General features: G+C 30.8%; 2 protein-coding genes across 3 annotated transcripts; both read right to left on the reverse strand.

Moving 5' to 3' along the window:
• Nucleotides 1-219: 219 nt before the first annotated feature.
• LOC143916784 (sodium-independent sulfate anion transporter-like) lies at nucleotides 220-6,343 on the reverse strand. 2 transcript variants are annotated; one of them, XM_077438033.1, is made up of 12 exons: nucleotides 6,225-6,343; nucleotides 3,121-3,315; nucleotides 2,665-2,860; nucleotides 2,358-2,578; nucleotides 1,910-2,087; nucleotides 1,671-1,835; nucleotides 1,398-1,559; nucleotides 1,180-1,320; nucleotides 939-1,084; nucleotides 673-864; nucleotides 443-596; nucleotides 220-357 (listed from the first exon to the last, which is right to left on the reverse strand). In XM_077438033.1, exons 2-12 carry the CDS (start codon nucleotides 3,295-3,297, stop codon nucleotides 305-307), a joined length of 1,785 nt encoding a protein of 594 aa, XP_077294159.1. In that variant the 5' UTR covers nucleotides 3,298-3,315; nucleotides 6,225-6,343; the 3' UTR covers nucleotides 220-304. The 2 variants fall into 2 exon arrangements, with proteins under 2 accessions (XP_077294159.1, XP_077294160.1); XM_077438034.1 differs by lacking the exon at nucleotides 6,225-6,343 and adding an exon at nucleotides 3,903-4,298.
• A 5,077-nt stretch (nucleotides 6,344-11,420) lies between these two features.
• On the reverse strand, nucleotides 11,421-21,929 carry LOC143916453 (uncharacterized). Its single transcript, XM_077437568.1, has 6 exons — nucleotides 21,721-21,929; nucleotides 15,274-15,521; nucleotides 14,175-14,347; nucleotides 13,817-14,084; nucleotides 13,584-13,733; nucleotides 11,421-13,513 (listed from the first exon to the last, which is right to left on the reverse strand). Exons 1-6 carry the CDS (start codon nucleotides 21,768-21,770, stop codon nucleotides 11,529-11,531), a joined length of 2,874 nt encoding a protein of 957 aa, XP_077293694.1. The 5' UTR covers nucleotides 21,771-21,929; the 3' UTR covers nucleotides 11,421-11,528.
• Between the last annotated feature and the right edge of the window lie 242 nt (nucleotides 21,930-22,171).

Genomic DNA, 22,171 nt, shown 5'->3' on the forward strand with positions numbered 1-22,171 from the left:
AGATACAAAGATCGTTTACGCAAACGCACCCGCAGAACAAATCTCTATATCAAGATCAGATCGTCCATCGGATGCCAAATGATAGACTGTACTAATTAAAAATCTAAGCTGTACTAATTAAAAAACGTAAGTCAATAAATTAATATAACATTTATTTGTTTCTAATATATATATATATATATATATATATATGTATGTACAATTAAACTAAGATATGTTCAAAATTCATTGAAATGAACATAATTTATTGATCCACATTCTCGTAACTCCTCAATTAAGTCATAATTTAATTTCCATTTCTACATTACTTTGGAGTATATATCATGGGTAGTGGATCTGGCATATTATTTTGTAGGGCTAAAATGATATTGGTAACCGTTAACACTCAAAATAAAGTAAAAATCAAAATATTAATAGTGATAAATTTTGTAAAAGTACTTACAATGTATGGAAGCCATTAATTGTTCATGTGAAGAGCACTGCATAAATTCTTCTCCAACTTCCGTTTCAAATTTTTGTTTCAATGATTTTTTACAGTGTAAAAATATTATTGATTTACTGATTTTTTTAAAATCAGACAACAACGACTTTAATCCCTTTAATTAAAAAAAAAACAATACTATAACAAGAGAATATTTTCAATAAAGAAATAAATTTTAAAACAATATTTACTTGTAAACTCGTCCAATCTGCCCTATGCAAATGAATGCAATCAATAACTACAATCGGACTAGTATTGTCAGGAATCACAGCTATCTGTGTATCTGAACTAGCCTTGCTAATTTTTTCTCTAACATAATTTGCAGAAGGGAAGAAAAGTCCTCCAGTTGGTGTGACAAGCATATATGAAATACCACTTGCAAGCTAAAAAAAAATATAATTTTTATTCAATGCATTAAAATAATAATTGATAATTTCAATACAATAAGGAAAGTTACCGTTATTCTTTCGATACGTAATTTCGGTCTTGAATTATAATATAACAGAATAACAATATCTATAGCAATTCCTATTAAGATTCCAATTTCAACTCCAATAAATAGACATGATACAAATGTTCCGAACAATGGAACTAAATCCAGTTCTATACAAAAAAAAATAAAGTATATATGTAAATAAATTTAATTATAATTTAGTCATAATGAATCTTTGTATTATATATAAATAATTCAGACTTACTGCTTGAAATCCATAAACGTCTAATAATGGGCAAATCAATCATAAAGAGCACGGCGCATACAATAACTGAGGCTAGAGCAGGCTTTGGAATGAAATAAAAGTAAGGTGTAAGAAATCCAAGAGTCATCAACACGATTGCACCTAAAATATTTCATTTAATTGTAATTAAAATAAAAAAGCACACAAAAACAATATCAAAATTTCTAAATGTAAATAACCAGTATATATTCCAGCTGCTGGTGTTCTTACTCCAGAAGAATTGCTGACTGCACTTCTGGCAAATGATCCATTTACAGGCATTGACTGTACAAAGCCACTCACTACATTGCACATCCCAAGTGCAACTATTTCTTGATTTGCATCCAACATCTTACCTTTAGCTATTTATAAAGCAAATTAAATTCGTAAATATAAATTTTTTTATGAGATCAACAATTATACCAACAGCAGTTATTTATATTAACAATTATTATATTAAGAATAATATTTACAAAATGCTTTCGCGATTGCAACATTAGCAATTATTCCAATCAGTGGAACTACTAATATTCCAGAGCCCAGATGACTAGTAATCATTGTAAAAGTGTACGTTTCATTTCCCAAAATTGTTTTGAAATTTGGTAAACCCACCGATGGAAGTCCAGATACGATTTTTCCTGTAAGCATTTATTTATTGAAGTAAATACATTTTAGATTTATTTTATATATAAATAAAATAATATAAATAAACCTGTCAATGCAAACGGAAGTGTTTCATGCAGATTCATAATATAAGCGACTATTGTACAACCAATAACAACAGCTGCATTTCTTCCGACTGATGTAAACCAAATTGCCGTATTTGCTATGTTTTGCTTCTTTGTCAATACTTCTCCTTTCTTTGGATGGATTTTTACTTCTTTTAATTGCTAAATGAAAACAACGAAAATAAAACCTTAAATAAACCTTCAATATGTGAAACTTTTACCTTGTGTACAAATTTAAATATCAAATATTTCATAAAACTGTATAAACAAATTGTGCATTCAAATTATTCAGCACATGTTACAATCATTGAATTATTGTTTCAACAAATTGAATTACAGTTCAAATTTTTTCATTGAAATTATGTTTAATAAATAAAGTAATGATAATATTAGATGTATTTAATAGTATTATTTATATTTAAAATTACTTACTCTCATTGACAATAGAATAATGCAACATATAACACTAAGTACAGTATCACCAGTCTTGATATTACTGGCATTTTTATATACTTGTTTCCATATATCTATAAATGTTTCAGCTTTATAAGACAATCCCAATAAGCCTTTAATTTGTGAGCAACCGATAATCAAAGCTGCAGCTGATGTGAACCCTGACACAACAGGAACGGACACGAAATCAACTAAAAATCCTACGAAAACAGAACAATAAGTAGAGTAGACGTTTCTTCTCATTATTTTCGCCTGTACATATATATAGTAGAAGTAAGATACTAACCTAATCTTGCGAAACCAACTGCTAATTGAATGAATCCACCTAAAAAGCAAAGTAGCACTGCAAAATCGGAGTTCGTTTGATGAGTATAAGTGAACGTTAATAGTGATAAAAGTGCTGTTGGTCCAATGTTAATTTCTGGAGTAGTTCCAAATAAAATATATACAAAACTTCCAGCAAATGATGAATAGAGTCCATACTGAAATTTAAATGATCCATAAAATTATCTATAATCTTTGCAATTCCCATAAAAATTCGGTGTATTTGCAGAGATAGATGTTTAGCTTTTGTGCCACCCAATGGAATATCAATCAATGTTTTTCCTTGTATTTAAATTGACAAATCATTTGAGTTGATGTAAAAAGCGTGAACGTTACATTTAAAACTGTGCAATGTCGAAAATAAAATAATACAAAGAGTAATCACAAAGTGATTGTGGGAAAAAAGCTATAATTTCACCTGTGGCTCCAATCCTGCTAAAGAAGCATAAGCAATAGATTGTGGTATTAGAGTTAAAGCTACTGTTATCCCAGCGACCAAATCTGATACAGCCGTTCCAGCGTCATACTCCCTAGCCCAACTGGTTATCGGCAAAGCCTTCTTCAGAATCCTTTCTGGATTGATGGGGATCATCATAACATTTAATTATTTTATCTGAAAAAGTCAATCATACAATTGAATTATTTATTTATCTGCTTAAAACGTCATCACATTTAGCATTGGAACAAGTTTTTTGCCCTTGGCAAAAAAATATCAGCCTCCCCCCATATGTAGTAAAAATTAAACTAACCTTCTGGATTTTTATTATTCATGATTTAATTGTATATAGGTACATTAAAACTAAAATATAATAAATGAACCATTGCAACAATTTTGACAACATGTGTATCAACAATTTTTTAGAGACAAATAGTAAAGGCACAGTAACCATGGTATCTGTAAAAATATAAATGCCATGAATAACTTTAAATGTACCTGTGCATGGTTTTCCCTTAATGTTTTTTGTTTATTGCAAAATTTATTTCATAAATGTATAATTATATCATCACAATAATATCGTTAATGATTTATTTATTTAAATTGGCATACATGCAGAATAAAATATAAAAAAAGAAAGCAGGATACGGGAGGAAAAGCCTGTTCCTCTTGTTCCTGTTGTATCCTGCTCGCGCAAATTAAGTGAGGATGTACGAGGGGGGGGAGAGAGAGTTTTACCGCACGCCACTGATATATATACTAACCATTTTTCATATGTATGCATGCTAAACGAATATTTTCGACTTTTTCACGGTCACCCATAAATGGGTGACCGGAAAAATGCACATCCAAATGAGACATCCAAACTTTCAAAGATGCTCAAAGAGAACTAACGTAATTTCCCAAAAAAACGTCAAGGGATATTTGTACATATGTTATCCGAGAGTACTAGCCTTTTTTGTATAATTCTATTGCATAAGTTCTTTTTGAACGCCTTTGAAAATTGGGACTTCTCGAAACTGTGTTACTATTCAGTTCAATTTCGTGCATCTTTCTGTGAGCCGTATGAATGTGCATATGTGTTTTTTATTTGAGATTTTATATATTTTAACTATTTAGGCTCCTGCGCCCTCTAATTCCGGCACTGACATTCAGTCAACCGTGACATTGGCATGAGAGGAAGTTCAACATGTGCAGCTGAATCACAATCATCACGTTTGGAGCTAATTGCACAATTTCAGTTTATTACGAGTCAATCAAAAGTAATTTCATGTAAGTATGTAAACGGTATACCATTGTTATAGGCAAACATCCACCAGGTTATTATTAAGCTAGGTTTAAAACAAATCAATACTGAAAACAATAATGAAGTAAACCTCTCTTTTTTGTTGAATATCTTTGTACAATTATATGCATCATAGATCCACTACTATATATAAGTAGAATTACTGACAAACATAATAGATACTTCTTTTTGTGCTAATTTTTTCGTCATTAGCTTCGTTTACCAATTGCAAAATAGCTTTCTAAATTCGTAATAGAGAAACACTGTCAAACATTACAGAAGAATTGCGTTAAATTTAAACGCTTAATTTGGCATTGTTGACATTTTAACTATGTTCTGCAATGTTGACCAGAACGTGGTTTTTATTACAGAATACTTACATGTTTCTTCCGACTTAAAATAAAACGTAAATAATTAAAATTGGTACTGAACTAAACTGTAGTATATTCAACCGTTTGGTATCTTAGATCTATGTACATATATTGAATTAAGTTTAATTTAAAATCACTACTGACCATAGTAGTGTCATAAAAGTTAGTAATACGAATATATAGTTGATCAATCATATAGAAATATACTCACGAAGTGATTATTAAATAACAATTTGTTTTAGAATTAATTAGATTTTGTGTGTCAATAAATCAGCAATATCAATATCAATATCAATAGTCAATAAATCAGTGAACATACATACTAAATATATACATACGTATCCTTTTTAGCAATTTATAAAAAACATATTCCACGCTTTTATTTAAACTACATTTGCACATAAACATATTGTAAAATGAATAAAATATGTAAATTTCGATGAATCTACCATTGAAAATGGAAAACGTTTACTTGATTTATACATATATACATATTTAATGTAATTTTTTTTAACTTATCTTCTAAAAGTACATATGAGCCGTTATATTTGAAAGTGGCATAAATCCACCTTTCTTCATTTCGAGAAATATTTCACAAAACATTAAATATAATGTTTTGTGTTTAACAATATTTAAAAATACTGGTGGCCTGTAATACGTTTATTCTGCTTTTCCGAAATTCTGGACATATCGAGTCAAAAGAAGTGATAACAATTTACGAATTAAGTCAAACAGAAATAGTGTTTTTGGAACTGAAAATTGTATCATATATGTTATTGTTCATATATGTATCCTCTATTGTAATATGGCGAGTAAGTATACATATGAAGGTATAGTACATATATTTATAGATTTTTGCAAACTATTGTGAACATGTGAAATTTCAATGTTGAGAGGAAATATTTCTTTTAATTTTTTTTTTATTAAATTCCAATAGTTGTCAATACGTCATTTGCATAGATACATACGCAAGTTTACGTTAAACATCATTTGGATAATTTACTAAACGACATGTTTAATTAAACATTATTAATTTCACAAACATTGTTGATACACATTGTGCACTGTGTGCTCAACTTTGAATTCGTAATAGAGGCTTTTGATGGTTCTGAATTTATTTTTTCAATAGAAATTCACAAAAAAAAGTCAATTGTATTTTTCCACGATTGACATTGTATATTCTTCAGTTGGAATTGGCATTCAAATATGTATCGGAAGTTTTATACAAAAGACCGTGATGATTAAACAAGGTCAACGTTTTTCAACAAATCGATGATACACTTTTTCAGCAATGCGGACAATAACAATTCGAAAAAATGAATGTTTTAAACGATCGCAAATTTTACTATTTTTTAACTTTGTATTTTCAGGTTTGAAATAAAATGTATGAATACTAATATATTTATGTACATATATACATTTGAACTCACATATGCGTTAATGTATTGCCTTTATGGTGGTCCTTTACATAGTGTAACTGTCGATTCGAATTTAAAATTGGCGGGACACCTGAGAGCTCGTCTTGGTCAACAACAACAGACTGAATGGCGGCCAGAACCGCACGCGACCCTCCATTTATAGAAGAGTGCGGCCTCAGGATCATCCGTCTGTGACGAACAAGTTCATCAACGGAGGCTGTGACTCTCGTGCCAACCACCAACTTTAGTTTGGCACATATTCCGATAAAAAATATTTGCGCCTCCAGGATTTTGTGAAAAAGGGATAACGGAAATGGTGGGGGGGAAATTTCATTGTATTTTTTTTTATATCCATTGTTTTCATATGTATTTTTTACTATTATACTAATAAACAAACAAACACAGACAGTTTAAATTATTTTTTTCCTAATCCCTAATTCCTCATTTCTCTTTTTTCCATACTGGCCTTCAATTTTCTACAAAACAAAAAACGAATGTCATCTTGTGGGTTTGGTGCAAACGATCGAAAAGCGCCAGACAGATTGAAGGTCTGTTCATACTTAACAGCACTGCACGGCTTCAGCACTGCACGACTCCGTCTCAAATATGTCATTTTATTACATTTCTATTCATATCTACCTACACGTCGCGGTCACGTCACGTTCACAGCACTTTGGCCGAGTGCAAGGCAAAATCGGCTTACTTATACATTACAGGCCATGACGATACGGTGCAATATTGCTTACGTCGTATTGTTGAGTACTTACAATATGAATGCATACACGTGCATTCGTAGCTACGCGTCAGAATACAAGTCAGCAAAAATGTTTCGGCGTTTATCGAACGAAAAATTATGTATAATCGCGTTTTTGTTGAAAGAAGAAGCTCAAGAAGGCAATACAAAAGCACGGAGGAGTTTTGACGTGCATCCCATGTTAAAAAATAGAAAAACCGAAGGAGAGTTTTGGACACTGTATAAGGAGCTTGTGGATGATGGACAATTTTTTTTTAAATATTTCCGTAAAAAATTAAAAAAAAATTTAAATATTTGCGCCAAAACCATGTCGAAAGATTGAACAGCTGTCAACTGTCACTATCGATAATTGGTCTAAAACAGCAAAGTGGCAGACTCATGGCACGTAATTCGCGTATATATTTTCACGATGGCCAAAAAAACGGATACGATACGTTGACGGATGTTGCTGTAAGGTATGAACAGGAAATTTCGGGTACTGCTGTAAGCCTCCCGTGGCGTAAACGTGTCGGTTGTTATGAATATACCCATACAAAATGTACCAAAGAATACTTTTCGTACGGCCGGATACCTGCTGAAGTCGGTACGCGCTGACTAGGTATGAACAGACCTTGAACCACAGATTAACTGGGTGGCTGCTTTAAATGCAATTCTCGACTTCACGAATGAAAAATCGCACAACAGATGACGAGTAACCTCTCGATGTGCACAGATACAATTATTAAAATGGTAATTATTAAAATTGAGTTGGATCTTTCTGGCGAGTTTTTAATAATTTAATAAGGAAAAATTCGGAACTAAAGTATCAGAAGCACAGAACGTATACAGGGTAGGTATGTCGGGACTTCGGGTAGATTTGTAAAGTGTAAGTGCGAGCAGTGCGCACGCATAAGGTACACGTATCGTTAATCTGTGGTTCAGTCTGTCTGACGCTTTTCGATCGTTTGCATCGCATCGCATCTTGTAACAGAAAAGTAAATTTAAATCTAAAATCTAAAAACTAGAAGAAAATATCACTGTAATCCAATTTCAACTAGTTAGCATTATGTCAAATCCTCACTTGCTAATTGTGCTAAATAAGAGTGTAAATTGAATATGGGTACTGTCATGTGATGTTCATGAATCAAAACTATAAATTAATATATGAATCAAAATACTAAAAAATATTTTCAACATATTAATTTTGGTAAAAGAAAAACTTATAGAGTAATGAACAAAAGAGTTTTTGTCATCATGTTTTTTAACCAATATAAATCAAGGTGGACAGAATCCAACTTTTTGCATTGAAAAAAATTATACCACAATACGCTACATATTATATATGATTCCCGAAAATTTGCAAATAATGTATCCTTTTTTATTATCTTTACTGAATAACTCACCTTATATAATTAATGTGTCCTTTAACATGTTTTTTTACAGGCTTGGATTATCGTATGCGTAGACATTGTAATTAGAGTATCGTGTGAATTTGAAAATAAGTGCTAAAAAGTATATATCATACTACGAACTTAGGCATCCTAAAACGTGCCCCTGACATGTGTGTGTATGTGTATACAACATTAATTGTTGGGCATTTGGTCAAGGATAGTAAAAGCTAGATCAAAAACACAGTATGTATCATTTTAATAAAGAATATTATTATTCATATTTGTAAAAGTACATAAACAAAGAATTATGGTAATTTTATATAAGTAATACACTTGTATGTATAAGGAAATAAATATATAATCAATCATATATTAAAAAAATCAATAGTTTAATAGCCAATTTATTATATCAATGTTAATGATGAATTTGGTTTTAGAGTTTCACTTCAATAAACTAATAAATACAGCTTGTGTTATATTTTCAATGGAACGACTACAGGATGATGTAGGGTCTGAGAATAAGGATACAAAAGAACACATGAAATACACATGAGGTGGGTTGATGGAATCGTTACATCTACATGGTAACACTTTCCCACAGTGAGAAGGGTATGAAAACACGTTCAAAAGAATTTCGTCAAGTAGTCGACGATCTAATAATTATAAAATAAAAAAAGCAAATCATTACAAATGTGCATAGACATTTAAATCAAAATACATAGTATCAACAATTTCCATATGTATATATATAAAATGTATAATTGCATATATATATATATATATATATATACAAATATGTATATAATACATAATATGAACATTAAAATAGAAATGGAAAAAAACAATCAATTCCTCAAATAGTGAATCATATCATTACAATTTCGAAAATACTGGAATTAAAATAACATATATTTTTGCCATCAATTGAAAAATGTCATCACAACATAACATTCAAATCAATTTAGTCTCCTCCCAATTTAAATGGTCAAAATAAAGCCTATTAAATAAATACAATTGACTGTTCCTTAGCTCAACAATATTATAAACAGTTTCATTAAAAATTTGACGATATAAAATGATATTTACTATAACAATTCCACTATACATTATCTACGATAGCATCAATTAATCGGTAATCGAAGTTGGCTTAATAATCAACAAGTTTTAGATAGATATAAATTTCATATACATATATATGTACCATTTATAAACAGATGTACATCAATAAAAATTATTTAATAATATTAACACGAGGCGTCCTAATTTTCAAACTATGCTAAGTTAAACGAGTGATAATATGCAACAAAATCACAACATGATAACATCATTGAGAGTATAGTTATATTCTAAGGCACCGGTTGATCAAAATCATTACACAATCGCAACTTAGATAAATTGTAAAGGAAATGTATGCTAAATAAATATACTGTCCACGATATAGTCTTGGCTTGTAATACATAATGTGAAAATAAGGCATTCTTAATGGGGATACGATATTATGTTGCTATTAAACTTTATGATGACACGTAAAAAATAAATGCTTCTCATAAATTTATTACAAATATTATAAACTCAAAGTTGAAATAATTGTATCAGATATTTGTACAAGTAATTGATATGGAATTAGATTTGATATTGAATGTTGAGTAATTAAATAGAATATTATCTATATGTACATGAAAAGTATTTATGACACGCCGAGATAAAAAACAATACTTAGAACAGTTTTGTAACTATAAAAAATTTAGTGATTATACAATGTAGAATTGGTGCGAAGTTTTAGAAAATATATAAAAGGAAATACTATTATTCATTTACATATAAAATGTAATAAATAAACACAACCTGATTATAAAGATGATTTACTTAAATATTTTTTGTCAATAAAAATTTGAACAGTTATAATATAGAATAATATGAAAATGCAGATTTCATTTAGTAAAATAATGAGAGTTAAATTACATTAAAAATGCAGAAAAGACCTAAAATATTATATAATTATACAGTCTATTAGATAGCAAATTGATGTATTTGTTAATGATGAAAATAAAGGCATCAACAAAATAGGGTAATAGGCACATTTATATAGCAATGAAATTAATATAGGTATTTATATGAATTATTAATATTTTAATTGACAACAATTTGTTAAAATTGTAAAAGATACATATGCGTCAAAATTGTAACTTAACCTTTTCATATTTACATTTCATTTCACAAACTAAAAACTACATCAATTTGTGAATTGCGAAATTAAAGTCACACGTAGAACATAGTCAAAACATAGGATACTAATTTACTTTAGTCAAAATATAAAATGTGCATAAAATCAAATTAGAATTCCGATCAATATCTTCAAAATAATAATGCCCAGCATTTTACAAAAATATATTTGCAAGAAAAGTGAATTCCTAATTACGAAATATAATATCCTGAGATCACTTCTTATACATTAAAATAAAAGGCTATTCAAAATATGAATCACAATGAATAAGAAACTTTACCATTAAAGAATAAGTTTTAAAAAAAACTAAATTTAGAACGGAATATATTTAATAGCCTTCACAATATAGCATTATTGAAAATAATGATAAATCGATATATTTTTAATACAATTAATATGCAGTTTTTAATCTGCATACAAAAGGCAGGTAAATATTTTTTATTGTCAAAATGACTGATAGTTTAAACATCTTTTATCTATAACAAGCTCTCCGAACATTAAAATTTTTAAATCTTACCATTAAAAATATTGAAGCAAATTAATTTTTGTTACAAACTCATTAAACTCAACATAATTAATTAAAAAAAAAAATAATGTTTCACGAATCTAGTGCACACTTGATAAGTTATTTTTGAATATATCGTATGCAACTCACAGAAATTAATATTTTCTATTACTAGTAAAGCAAAGACTATATTGGTATTATATAAAAAATATATATATATGTATAAAATCACAAAACAATCACATATATACGGGCAAGTAAAAGATTGTTTTTACAATCTGTGGCCACATGGGTGAAAATCGCTTTGACTACAGGGCAACCCTGAATATCAGGTGATTCCCATATACTCGACTCAAAGATTGTTGTACTTAATCAATTAAGTACAAAATTAAAAGGACTAATTTTTTAACCAATAATGTCATTTTTGTTTAGTTACAACTAATGCCAATTAAAGCAATTCCAATTAAAAATCGGTACTCTCTATAGCCTCGGTAGAGATGCGAGATACGGGGGGAGGAGGTGCCGGTATTCCGGGTCTAGGGGGCTTATGACACGGACGAGGAGACGGCGGCACGTCAACATCGGAATTTGATAATTTGCGCGTTTGACTAGTGAGAATTTTCTGATCAGGTTGATGATCAGTCGGAGATGTAACTCCCGTGCTTTGAGTACAGGTGTTTTGTGTTCGATGCACGCCTGATTTATTACTGTCGTCAGAATTTAAAGGAGCAACTTCAGATGCTAAAGAATTATTGCTCGCATTGATGAAGGTTGCTTGCTGCTTATCAACAGAGTACACATGAGCACGTTCTAGGGTGATGTCGCCACTCGCTGTATTCCCGTTTTGTGGGAGTTCAATAGCATCTGTTAATATCTCAGGAGGATGATTTTTCTGCAAGGAGTTTCTAAATGATGCCGGTCGTATGTTGGCTGGGCGTTCTGGAATCGCAGGTTTGACACCCACTACTGGCACTGACGTTGCAATATCAAAGATAGGTTTAACTCTCATTTGGACTAGTCCAGGCTCTACTTCCATACAAGTCGATGAATCTTGCTTAGTGGTAGATTTCGGATCAGTTATTAGGCTTGGTTTTGGAGTTTGATTAATGCTTACGTCTGCTACTGTTTGAATGAGTTGTTTTGGAGCCGTAACACCACTTTTTACACAAACAGAGTTCTTTGGGTGTTGAAATGTCTCTGTACCAATCGATATTTTAGCTACAGTGCCATGTTGAGCAGCAATGAGCTGCCTTGAACTAATTGTTGAAATGTCTGTTTGACACATTTCATCCTTAGCATGACTTTCCAGTTCACTATCGATACTCTTTCTACGTTCTTTGAGAGACGGATCAAATAAACTTTCTCGACTAGAGCTCAATTTATTTTTAGCTCTATTGAGCTGCTTGTGTTTGTTTGTATATGTTGATCTATCGATAGTTTGAACTCCAGACATGTGCTTGATGGGTTCTGATATAATGGGACGCGGGGGCTTATCACGTTTGTCAAAATCAATCTTAATTAAATTAGGTTTGGCATCTTTGGTCTGTGGTACAACATCAGCTTTTAGAAAATCTTTCTTCTCTTGAGGCACAAAATTTGGCGGAACCGGAGCTGTCGGTTTGTTTTTTCGTCTCATTACTGGTTTTGGACTACCTTGTGATGGACTTGAATGATCAGATAATGAACTGTTAGATTGGGTCCTTTTCATTTCATTATCAACAAGTATGAGACTTGTATCGTGACTATTACTTCTAGAATGAGTTTGTTTATTATGAGAAAGAAACATGTTGGATTTTATGGAGGTCTGCGATTGATAATTATTTGTACTTGATGTACAATATTCATGCATAGATTTACTCATAGCACTATCTCCATTTGTCTGATCTTGGTTTTGATTAAAACTTGGGTTGTAAATACCTTTTCCATTATCAGGTTCACAAATTAATTCTTCTTTTGTAAACGATACGAAAAAATTGACATCTTCTTTGTAAAACCAATCTGCATGTTTTACAAGAAGTTCTACTATACAATTGACAGTTGTGGCATTCACCATATTGTATCCCATTCCAGAACCATCATCCCTACCCCACAAAAGATTCGGAGCCATTACTATGGCAATATTCGAAGGCGTCATTTTATTGACTGCCTGATTTTTTGTTAACACTGATAGAAATTTAATAAGATAGCGAAGATTTTCGAAATTAGGTTTTGGAAGCTTATGAATAACATCCCACAATGCATTTAGACGAATTTCTTCACTGGAATTTTTGGTTATAGCTGCCATAAATGAATCATATAATTTATGTGTGAGCAAAGGCTCTGGCAATTCTCGTAAATATGATTTAAGGATACTTCCAATTACGTGGACATCTTTATACTCTTGACAAATTGGCAAAGAAAATATACCAGAATCCAATGACAACTTCATACGTTTCATACGAGATGAACCTGTAAAAAAAAGTAGTATGAGTACTAAATAAGTAAATACATATTAGACAAATAGAAAAATAATAATAACCTGCAGCAATACGCAATAAACCTTCTTCATTTAATCCTAATTCATGGAGTAAACAAACACATAATTCCAAAGGAAACGCAATAGGTTGTCCAATAACTCGTAAATGTTCTTCAATTGGATAACCAAAAACTGGCTTACTCTTACTATCATCTACAAATATAAAAAAAAAACGCACGTGTTAATACTTCAATGATATTAGTACAAATAGAACGTGTTTACAAAATTGCTCTTACTTATATTTGTTTCCACTTGCGGAATGATTTCTTTCAAAATGCGCAGTGCACTCTCATGATAACCCCTCTGCAATTTCAAATATTGCAATACTGAATTTGAGAATTGCATTTCTTTCGACAGTAGAGTAAACATTTCCGAAGCCAAAGCATCTCTCGCTTGATCAGCTTTTAATTCGGCCTCTTCAGCCTCGTCTCGAGCTTGTGCAGTTTTCTGTTGCTCTTGAGTACTCTTATCTTGTGGATTTCGGTCGTTAGGTCGTAGAGAATTCTTTAAAAGATTTATAAAAAAAAAGGAATTTGAGTAGATGAATTAAAATTTTAAAATACTTAACACACAAAATTAAGTATTTATACATACCAAACGATTGCTTGTACTGTCTTTTTCACTGAGAAGTCTATAGAACTGTTTCTTGGCTTTTGAAATATTGGGAAGATCTTGATCAATTGCTGAATTCAACGGCGAACAAACTAATTGTTCAACTCTAATGTCGTGGTCAGCTATTTCGTTAGCTAAATTTATTTCAATTTTCCCTAAAAATTAAATTTATATAAAAAATCATCTGTTTATACAGGTTTACATCTATTTTTTATATTTACATCTATGGTCAAACATTGAATATAAATATTGTAAGTATATTACAAACATCGAAAAACAATTATGTTTATACAGTATCATATAGACCGGTCTCCGTGACGAGCCAGAATGTTAAATTACAGAAAACGCAAATATCGGAAGGCAAAGATCGAAAATTGAAAGATCTTAAGTCGAAAGATCAAAAAAAAATGGGTGCATGGTAAACGGTACATACTCACGTACATGCTCACTTAATTTTCGCGAGCAGGATACAACAGGAACAAGAGGAACAGGCTTTTCCTCCCGTATTAATGTACGCGCGCAGAATACGGGAGGAAAAGCCTGTTCCTCTTGTTCCTGTTGTACCCTGCTCGCGGAAATTGAGTGAGTATGTACCGTTTACCATGCACCCTTTTTTTTTTGATCTTTCGACTTAAGATCTTTCGATTTTCGATCTTTGCCTTTCGATATTTGTGTTTTCTGTAATTTAACATTCTGGCTCGTCACATAGACCCCATATAGACATCTATTGAAAAATTCGATAATACTAATATTTAGAGAAATACATACAATTTACAGAGTGACTAGCATATTTATAATATCAGAATATTCGATATGCTATAAACTCGAATTTGCAAGAGACAGGAAAGGTTTTTGGTGGAACCGTTTCAATGAAATCAAATAAATAGGCAAACTCAGAACAGGAAACGATCGAGCTGGAGTCATATATCCAAGGTCTGACCAGTAACACCGAGCCAGTTGAAAACACTACACGCTAACCACTGAACTAAGTCGTATAAATAATATACTACCGATATACACTTTAACTAATTAGGTAAAAATATTATAATATATATATATATATACATATAATGGAACATACCACATTCTAACAAAACACTTTTTAGAAGACTGTCTTCAAAATGAGTGAGTTCATTCAGTGATAACCCAAGCGAATATTCGGGAATTTTTTTAAGTCTTTTTTCTCTTGCCGCTGGATCTTGCCCTTGTGATATGGTCGAATTTCCCTGTCCCAACTTTTTGGACAGTATCTGCAAAGCGGTTTTGATGTTTTCAACTCTTTTTTCGGCAGCTTGAAGTTCATCGCTCAATGCTTCTGACTTTCCAGACCTATCAAAAACAATGCGATAAAAATAAGTGTGTTTCTTGTAATATAAATGTTTTACTCGACTAAATCACTTTCATGTTTTTATAATATCATTAAGGATGCATTGAAATATATAGCTATTTATTATTACTGTAGTACATTATCCAATGATCTTCCAAGTAGCTTCAATTGGTACAAGTGTATCACAATCTCTTCCTGCCGCCGTACGATCATGAACAACATCATGACTACTTTCAATTCACTGATTGTCTCCAGTCAAACAAATAACATTAAATGGATTGATTTAATCCCAAAAGAAAATTTTTTTGATATGATAATATTTGTTAATAAGCGTCTAATATATGTACACCAACATTAATAATTGGTTAACTTCCACAGAAGACCTTTGGATTACTATTACCACTAAATTTTTTAAACTAAATATCTGTACTGTCTATATTCCTCCTGGTAATTCTCACCAAACTCTATTAGTTACCCATTTAAATAAAGTATCTGATCTAATAACCAATTATCCAGAGGATCGATTCATTTTACTCGGTGATTACAATCTTCCCACTATTGATTGGACAAAATACGATTCAAATCTGCATCTATTTCCTTCCAATTGTATTAATTTTTCTTCCCTTTCCTTTACTCAATTCTTATCTTATAATAAACTTTATCAATACAATTATTTGTCAAATACTAATAATCGTATTCTTGACCTAGCTATTAGTAGTTTCCCCTTATATATTTCTCGTGCTGACTCTACGCTAATCCATGAAGATTCTCATCATTTATCCTTTTGCATCTCAATAATTTACAACAAATCTTCACCCTTGAATTATAATTATAATAAAACTTTCCTCTTTAGAAAAGCTGACTATGCTACAATTATTCCAATTTTAAGCGATATCAATTGGAATTCACTTTTGTCCAATTTAAATATTGATTTAGCTTGTAAAAAATTTTACGATACCTTACAAAATATTATTGAATGCCACGTCCCTTTTACTCTTAAATCTAAACGTACCAAATATCCCCCTTGGTTTACATCGTCTCTTATTAAAATAATAAAAGAAAAAAACAAATTCCATAAAAAATTTAAAATTTATTCAAATCCCTTAGATTATCAAAGTTTTTCACTATTAAGAGCTCGAATTAAAAAATATTCTTTAATCTGCTTTAGAAATTATATTTCTCTTATTCAAAATAATATTAAAACTAATCCCAAATCATTTTGGTCATATATAAATTCAAAAAAAAATACCTCCTCTTCATATCCTTCCGTAATGTATTATGGAAATAAGTCGGCTTCACATGGTTCTGAAATCTGTACCATTTTTGCTGACTATTTTGACTCCACTTTCAATAGTGATTCTACCATTAACCTTTCTATCTCTAATACAGATACTTCTTCTTGTAACTTATCTACTTTTCATTTTGACTTATCTACTGTACTCAGTCACATCAACTCTCTCAATGTTAATCTTGGTGCGGGTTGTGATGGTTTGCCTTCTTTTTTCCTTGTTAAATGTGCTGTCCCATTATCTCTTCCCATAACAATCCTTTTCAATCTTTCTATGTCGAACGGTAAATTTCCTGACTATTGGAAATTATCTTACATCACCCCTATTTTTAAAAAAGGTGATAAGAATCTTATTGAGAATTACCGTCCTATATCTAAACTATCTGTCATTAGTAAAATCTTTGAAAAAATTATCTATAATTTCCTTTTCTCCAATTTCAAAAACTACATTATACCTGAACAACATGGTTTTTTTAAGGGGAGATCGGTAGAGACTAACCTGCTTAATTTCACTAGTACTCTCACATCTTATATGGACAAACGAATCCAAATAGACGTCGTTTATACGGATTTCTCTAAAGCTTTTGATAAAATCAATCACAACCTTTTACTCAATAAACTTTGGTCCCTCGGAATCCGAGGAAATTTATTTCGTTGGATCTCTTCGTATATACTAAATCGTCACCAAATCATAATTCTCAATGGTTTTAGATCATCACTTAGACATATTCCTTCCGGTGTCCCACAAGGGTCGCATTTAGGTCCCTTATTCTTTTTACTCTATATTAATGATATCTCATACATCTTCAAACATTCCTTTATACTTCTTTACGCTGATGATTTAAAAATTTACAAACCTATATACACCATAGACGATTGTCATAAGATACAAGAAGATCTAGATAGATTCTCTATATATTGTTTAAATAATGATCTTTTTATTAATCTAGAAAAATGCTCTATTTTAAATTTCACTAGAAATAAGTCAATTATTACTAATCAATATCAATTAAATCATTCAATCCTTAACACGTCATCTTCTATTAAGGATCTTGGTGTAATACTCAATGATAAACTAGATTTCTCTGAACATATTTCTTTTATTACCAACAAAGCATTTAAATCTCTTGGATTCCTACTCCGCTCAACAAAACCCTTTAATGATCCTTACGTACTAAAATTACTTTATTTTTCCTTTGTAAGGTCTCACCTTGAATTTGCCTCAATTATCTGGTCACCTTTTTATTTATCCCATATTAATTGTATTGAGAAAGTTCAACTTAAATTTATTAAATCCTTACGCTACCTTTTTCCTACCTATACCCATTCTACTGTTTCCGACATTTTAAAAATCCTTTCTTTTAACAATCTTTCTGTCAGGCGACGACATTCTGATGCTATATTCTTCTTTAAGCTCATAAATGGTTTCCTTGATTGTTCTGATTTACTGAATAAGGTTAATTTCAGAATCCCAGTTCGATACCCTAGACGCGTTGCACTCTTTTCACTTGATCCTTTCAATACTAATTCCCAAAAATATTTTTATCTGCAGCGCGTTTATCGTATGTTTAACGGAGAGCTGAATGAGGTTGATCTGTTTGGTATTTCCCTACATCAATTCAGGTCTAACATCAAGAGAATCTTGACCGATTGATTCATTTTTTCTTCTATTCTATTTTTCCAATATTTCCATTATTTTTATACTTTAGTTTAGTTATGTAATGTGCTATTTAATCATATTATAGCTTTCATTCCTTTCCATTTCATTTGTTTATTTTGTATTTACCTTTTTCATTTGTTTTTTATATTTGTAAATTTCAATTTCTTCTTATATTCTATCTTATAACCTTTTCCAAATATTTTAATACTATAGTTTAATTATGCAATGTACTACATATTTTGTCATGCCTTTATTCTTTACTTTTTAATTTGTTTTCCTTATATTTATCTTTTTCATTTTTGTAAAAATCTATTATTGGACTCGGGTGTTACATATATTATTTATTTACTTTTTGTGTTTTTTATACCTATCTCTGTACATCCTGTCTGTTGATTTTTCAATTAATAAAATAAAAAAAAAAAATAAATAAAATTACTCACACAGACAATATTCATCACTAAATATTACAACACATCCTTCCGCTATCGCCGAATGTCAAGTGAGTTATGGCATTTAATAATAACATTAAAATTATTATTATACAAACACATGTGACGAATAATGAGATAAAACATGCAACATTTGACTTTCTATATACATTATACATAATACACAACATATTCAGTGAAATATAATTTAAAACAGTCGATTCTGAGAATATATTTAACATGTACCTTATATGCATATACATACATTGTAAATATGTAAATACTACTGATTAATATAAAATGTTAAAACAATGCTTTTGGATTCGTCAAAATAATTCGAATAATAATTTTCTATAAATGCTATTGATGAATTATGTATATGTAAATATGTATGTTATAATGTAAATAATTGGAACACTACTTTCAAAGAGTTTATTTTTAAATTTGCGAAATTATTCATGACTTCGAATCCAACGAATCTAATTTTAATTGTGATAGCTTCTTATAAAATATTACATATATCCAGAGCTGTGGAGTTGCTTCAAAATTTACCGACCCTGACTTTATCTTATGGCTTGACTCCGACTGCAACTTAAACGATTTTAGTAAGATCGTCTTTTCTTGCGAACGTATAAAATTTTTACAAGCCTCTTCTATGGTTCATTTTATAATAAAAATAATGGCGATTTTCAAAATATAGAGTCAAAGTCAGTTGGTTTTTTAGGACTCCGACTTCGATTGAAATGATCCGACTCCAACTCGACAACTCTGCATATATCACAAATTCGTACAAAAAGAAATTCAAAACCCATCTAAATTTAAACGATTCAACACTGCTAGTTTCATTAAAGCAGCGTTTTGTGATTGCAGTCAGTTTAACTAATTAATATGCTGCTAATGAATGTGGCATTGGTTGGCCAACTCAGTACTTGCTTAACACTTCAGTTAATTAATTGCACATTAACGAGAGTTCTTCTATGTTGCTTCCTAAATAAATTTGTGTTAACGCTTATGAAATAAATAAATAATTAAATATATAATTAATATTGAAGATGATAAAAAATATGAATAATTGACAAGAATAATTTGCATTCATATGAAATGAATCTGTAGCAAAACTTTTATGACCCATCATTAATTGTTTCTACCATATATGATGGAAAATCTGATTATAATCATGTATGATCAATAATTATTGATCATTATGGAAGAATATAATAATATAAGGGATTAATTTGTATTGTGAGTAATAAATTTTAATTTTTAGTACCATGATTTTACTGAATGCATTATAATATCATAACGATATATGTACATATGAATATATACAAAAAGGATCCAGGCCACACGATTAATATTTTGAGAACTGAAAAGTCAAGTAGACAATACTAAAGCAAAGTTATAAAATTTGATAAGCAACAATATACATATATATTAAATCATGGATACGTCCGTCAAAACGATTAGTATAAATAAACAACTCCCATATGTGATTTTACAATACAATGAATACGATGCAACCTAACCTTATCTACGTAAAACCGGGCGTGAGTGAAGTTTGATTGCAGCAGTTAGTACATAGAATGGTATGTATACTGATGACAATGTTTACTGTGTGCAAATGACATGACCCCAGCTTTAGCTGATAAGATTGATATATTTGACCCAGTGATTGTACAGTTACATATACTATTCTTCAGAATAATTTGCCATATTAGATTCTAACAAAGATAAATTTTCAACTATTAAATGCTTATGTAAGTCTACCAGTACAAATACGGAGATAATCCATTTGTGAGTAGTAATCAGATCGAGATCTAAGTCTATGTACATATGAATTATACCCACTTTTTCATATTATATTATTTACTTTTACCATGTGTTATAATCACATTCACAAAATATATATATATATATATATATATATATATATATATATATATATATATATATATATATATATATATATATATATATATACATATATATACAATGAAAAATATGTATACAATGACTGGGTACAATTTGTGACCTCTCAATATCAGAAAATATGTGCCGAGATATTTATTATATATGACACATTATTATAATGGGGTTGAAATCTAATTTTCTTCATAGTAGAATTGAAATTTTAAGATCGGTTAATATATATAATTTATATATATGTATATATTATAATGGAATTTTTAATAAAGTTGAACCTTGGTTATCTGGTCTAAATGGGGATTATGATATGGATAACGGAAAATATTTCCTAATCACATAATAATAGACTTAAATAGTGTCTACTTTGAAATTGATCTGTTAAGAATGACTTTTTTGTACAATCCGAATAATCCATTAATCAAGGCTGTACATCTTTCTTGTAAATATGTGCAAACAATTTTTTCAATGTTTTGCTTAAATAAGACACGATCAATGAATTTTTGATAAAAATAATTCATTAAAAAATTGATGAAATATAAATGTCGGCGAAATCTTTCATTTTATAGGAATAGGAATCATAATATTTTTTTCATGTTTAATATGTGCATGAATTTATTATTCTTTATGTGTCGTTTGAATAATCGAAAATTCAAAGAGCGGAGTTTGTGTTGACACATAGGAAAGGTCATCGTAGACGTAGAGGCTCAATGTTTTGTGCAGGACAATGAGTATGCAATGAGTATGCGGCTCACGCAGCTTGCTGGATGGAAATGTACGGAGTCGGTGAGGTGAGGAGTTGGAAACTGTGGAAGTGGTGGATAAAAGTGTTATCGCAGAGGGGTATGGAAATGGAATTGGAATTGGAATTGGAAGTGGAAGTGGGGGAGAATCACAATCACCTGGAAAAGGTCTGGTCGGCCAGCTGCTTGACGCGGAGTAACTGCTTCATGGTGCGGGCGGAAGGGCGGAGTCCCCGAGGGGGCGCTCGATCTCTGATCGCGGGGGGCGAAGGGCGCGGCGGACGGCAGACGGCAGACGGCAGACGGCAGACGGCAGACGACGAGCGACACGTCCGATGAGCCGCGCCGACTGACAACCAGTCTCGGTCTGACTCATGCGCGCATAACAACACATAATACGACCATCCGCCTCTCCACCATTATCCCTTTTTTTCGTCTTGTGCAATTTCAGCTTTTTCACTTGCACAAAAAAATTCACCGGTAGAGTTGCGCACAGCATTATTTAAAATAGGCTAAACGTTAAGCTACAATCATCTACGCTGTCTTTTTATGTACATATGTATCAGTGGCGTGCCGTCCATGGATGCTTTGAATACTGCACATCCCTTAA

This window comes from Arctopsyche grandis, chromosome 9 (genome assembly GCF_051622035.1).
Source record: "Arctopsyche grandis isolate Sample6627 chromosome 9, ASM5162203v2, whole genome shotgun sequence".
Taxonomy (NCBI): domain Eukaryota; kingdom Metazoa; phylum Arthropoda; class Insecta; order Trichoptera; family Hydropsychidae; genus Arctopsyche; species Arctopsyche grandis.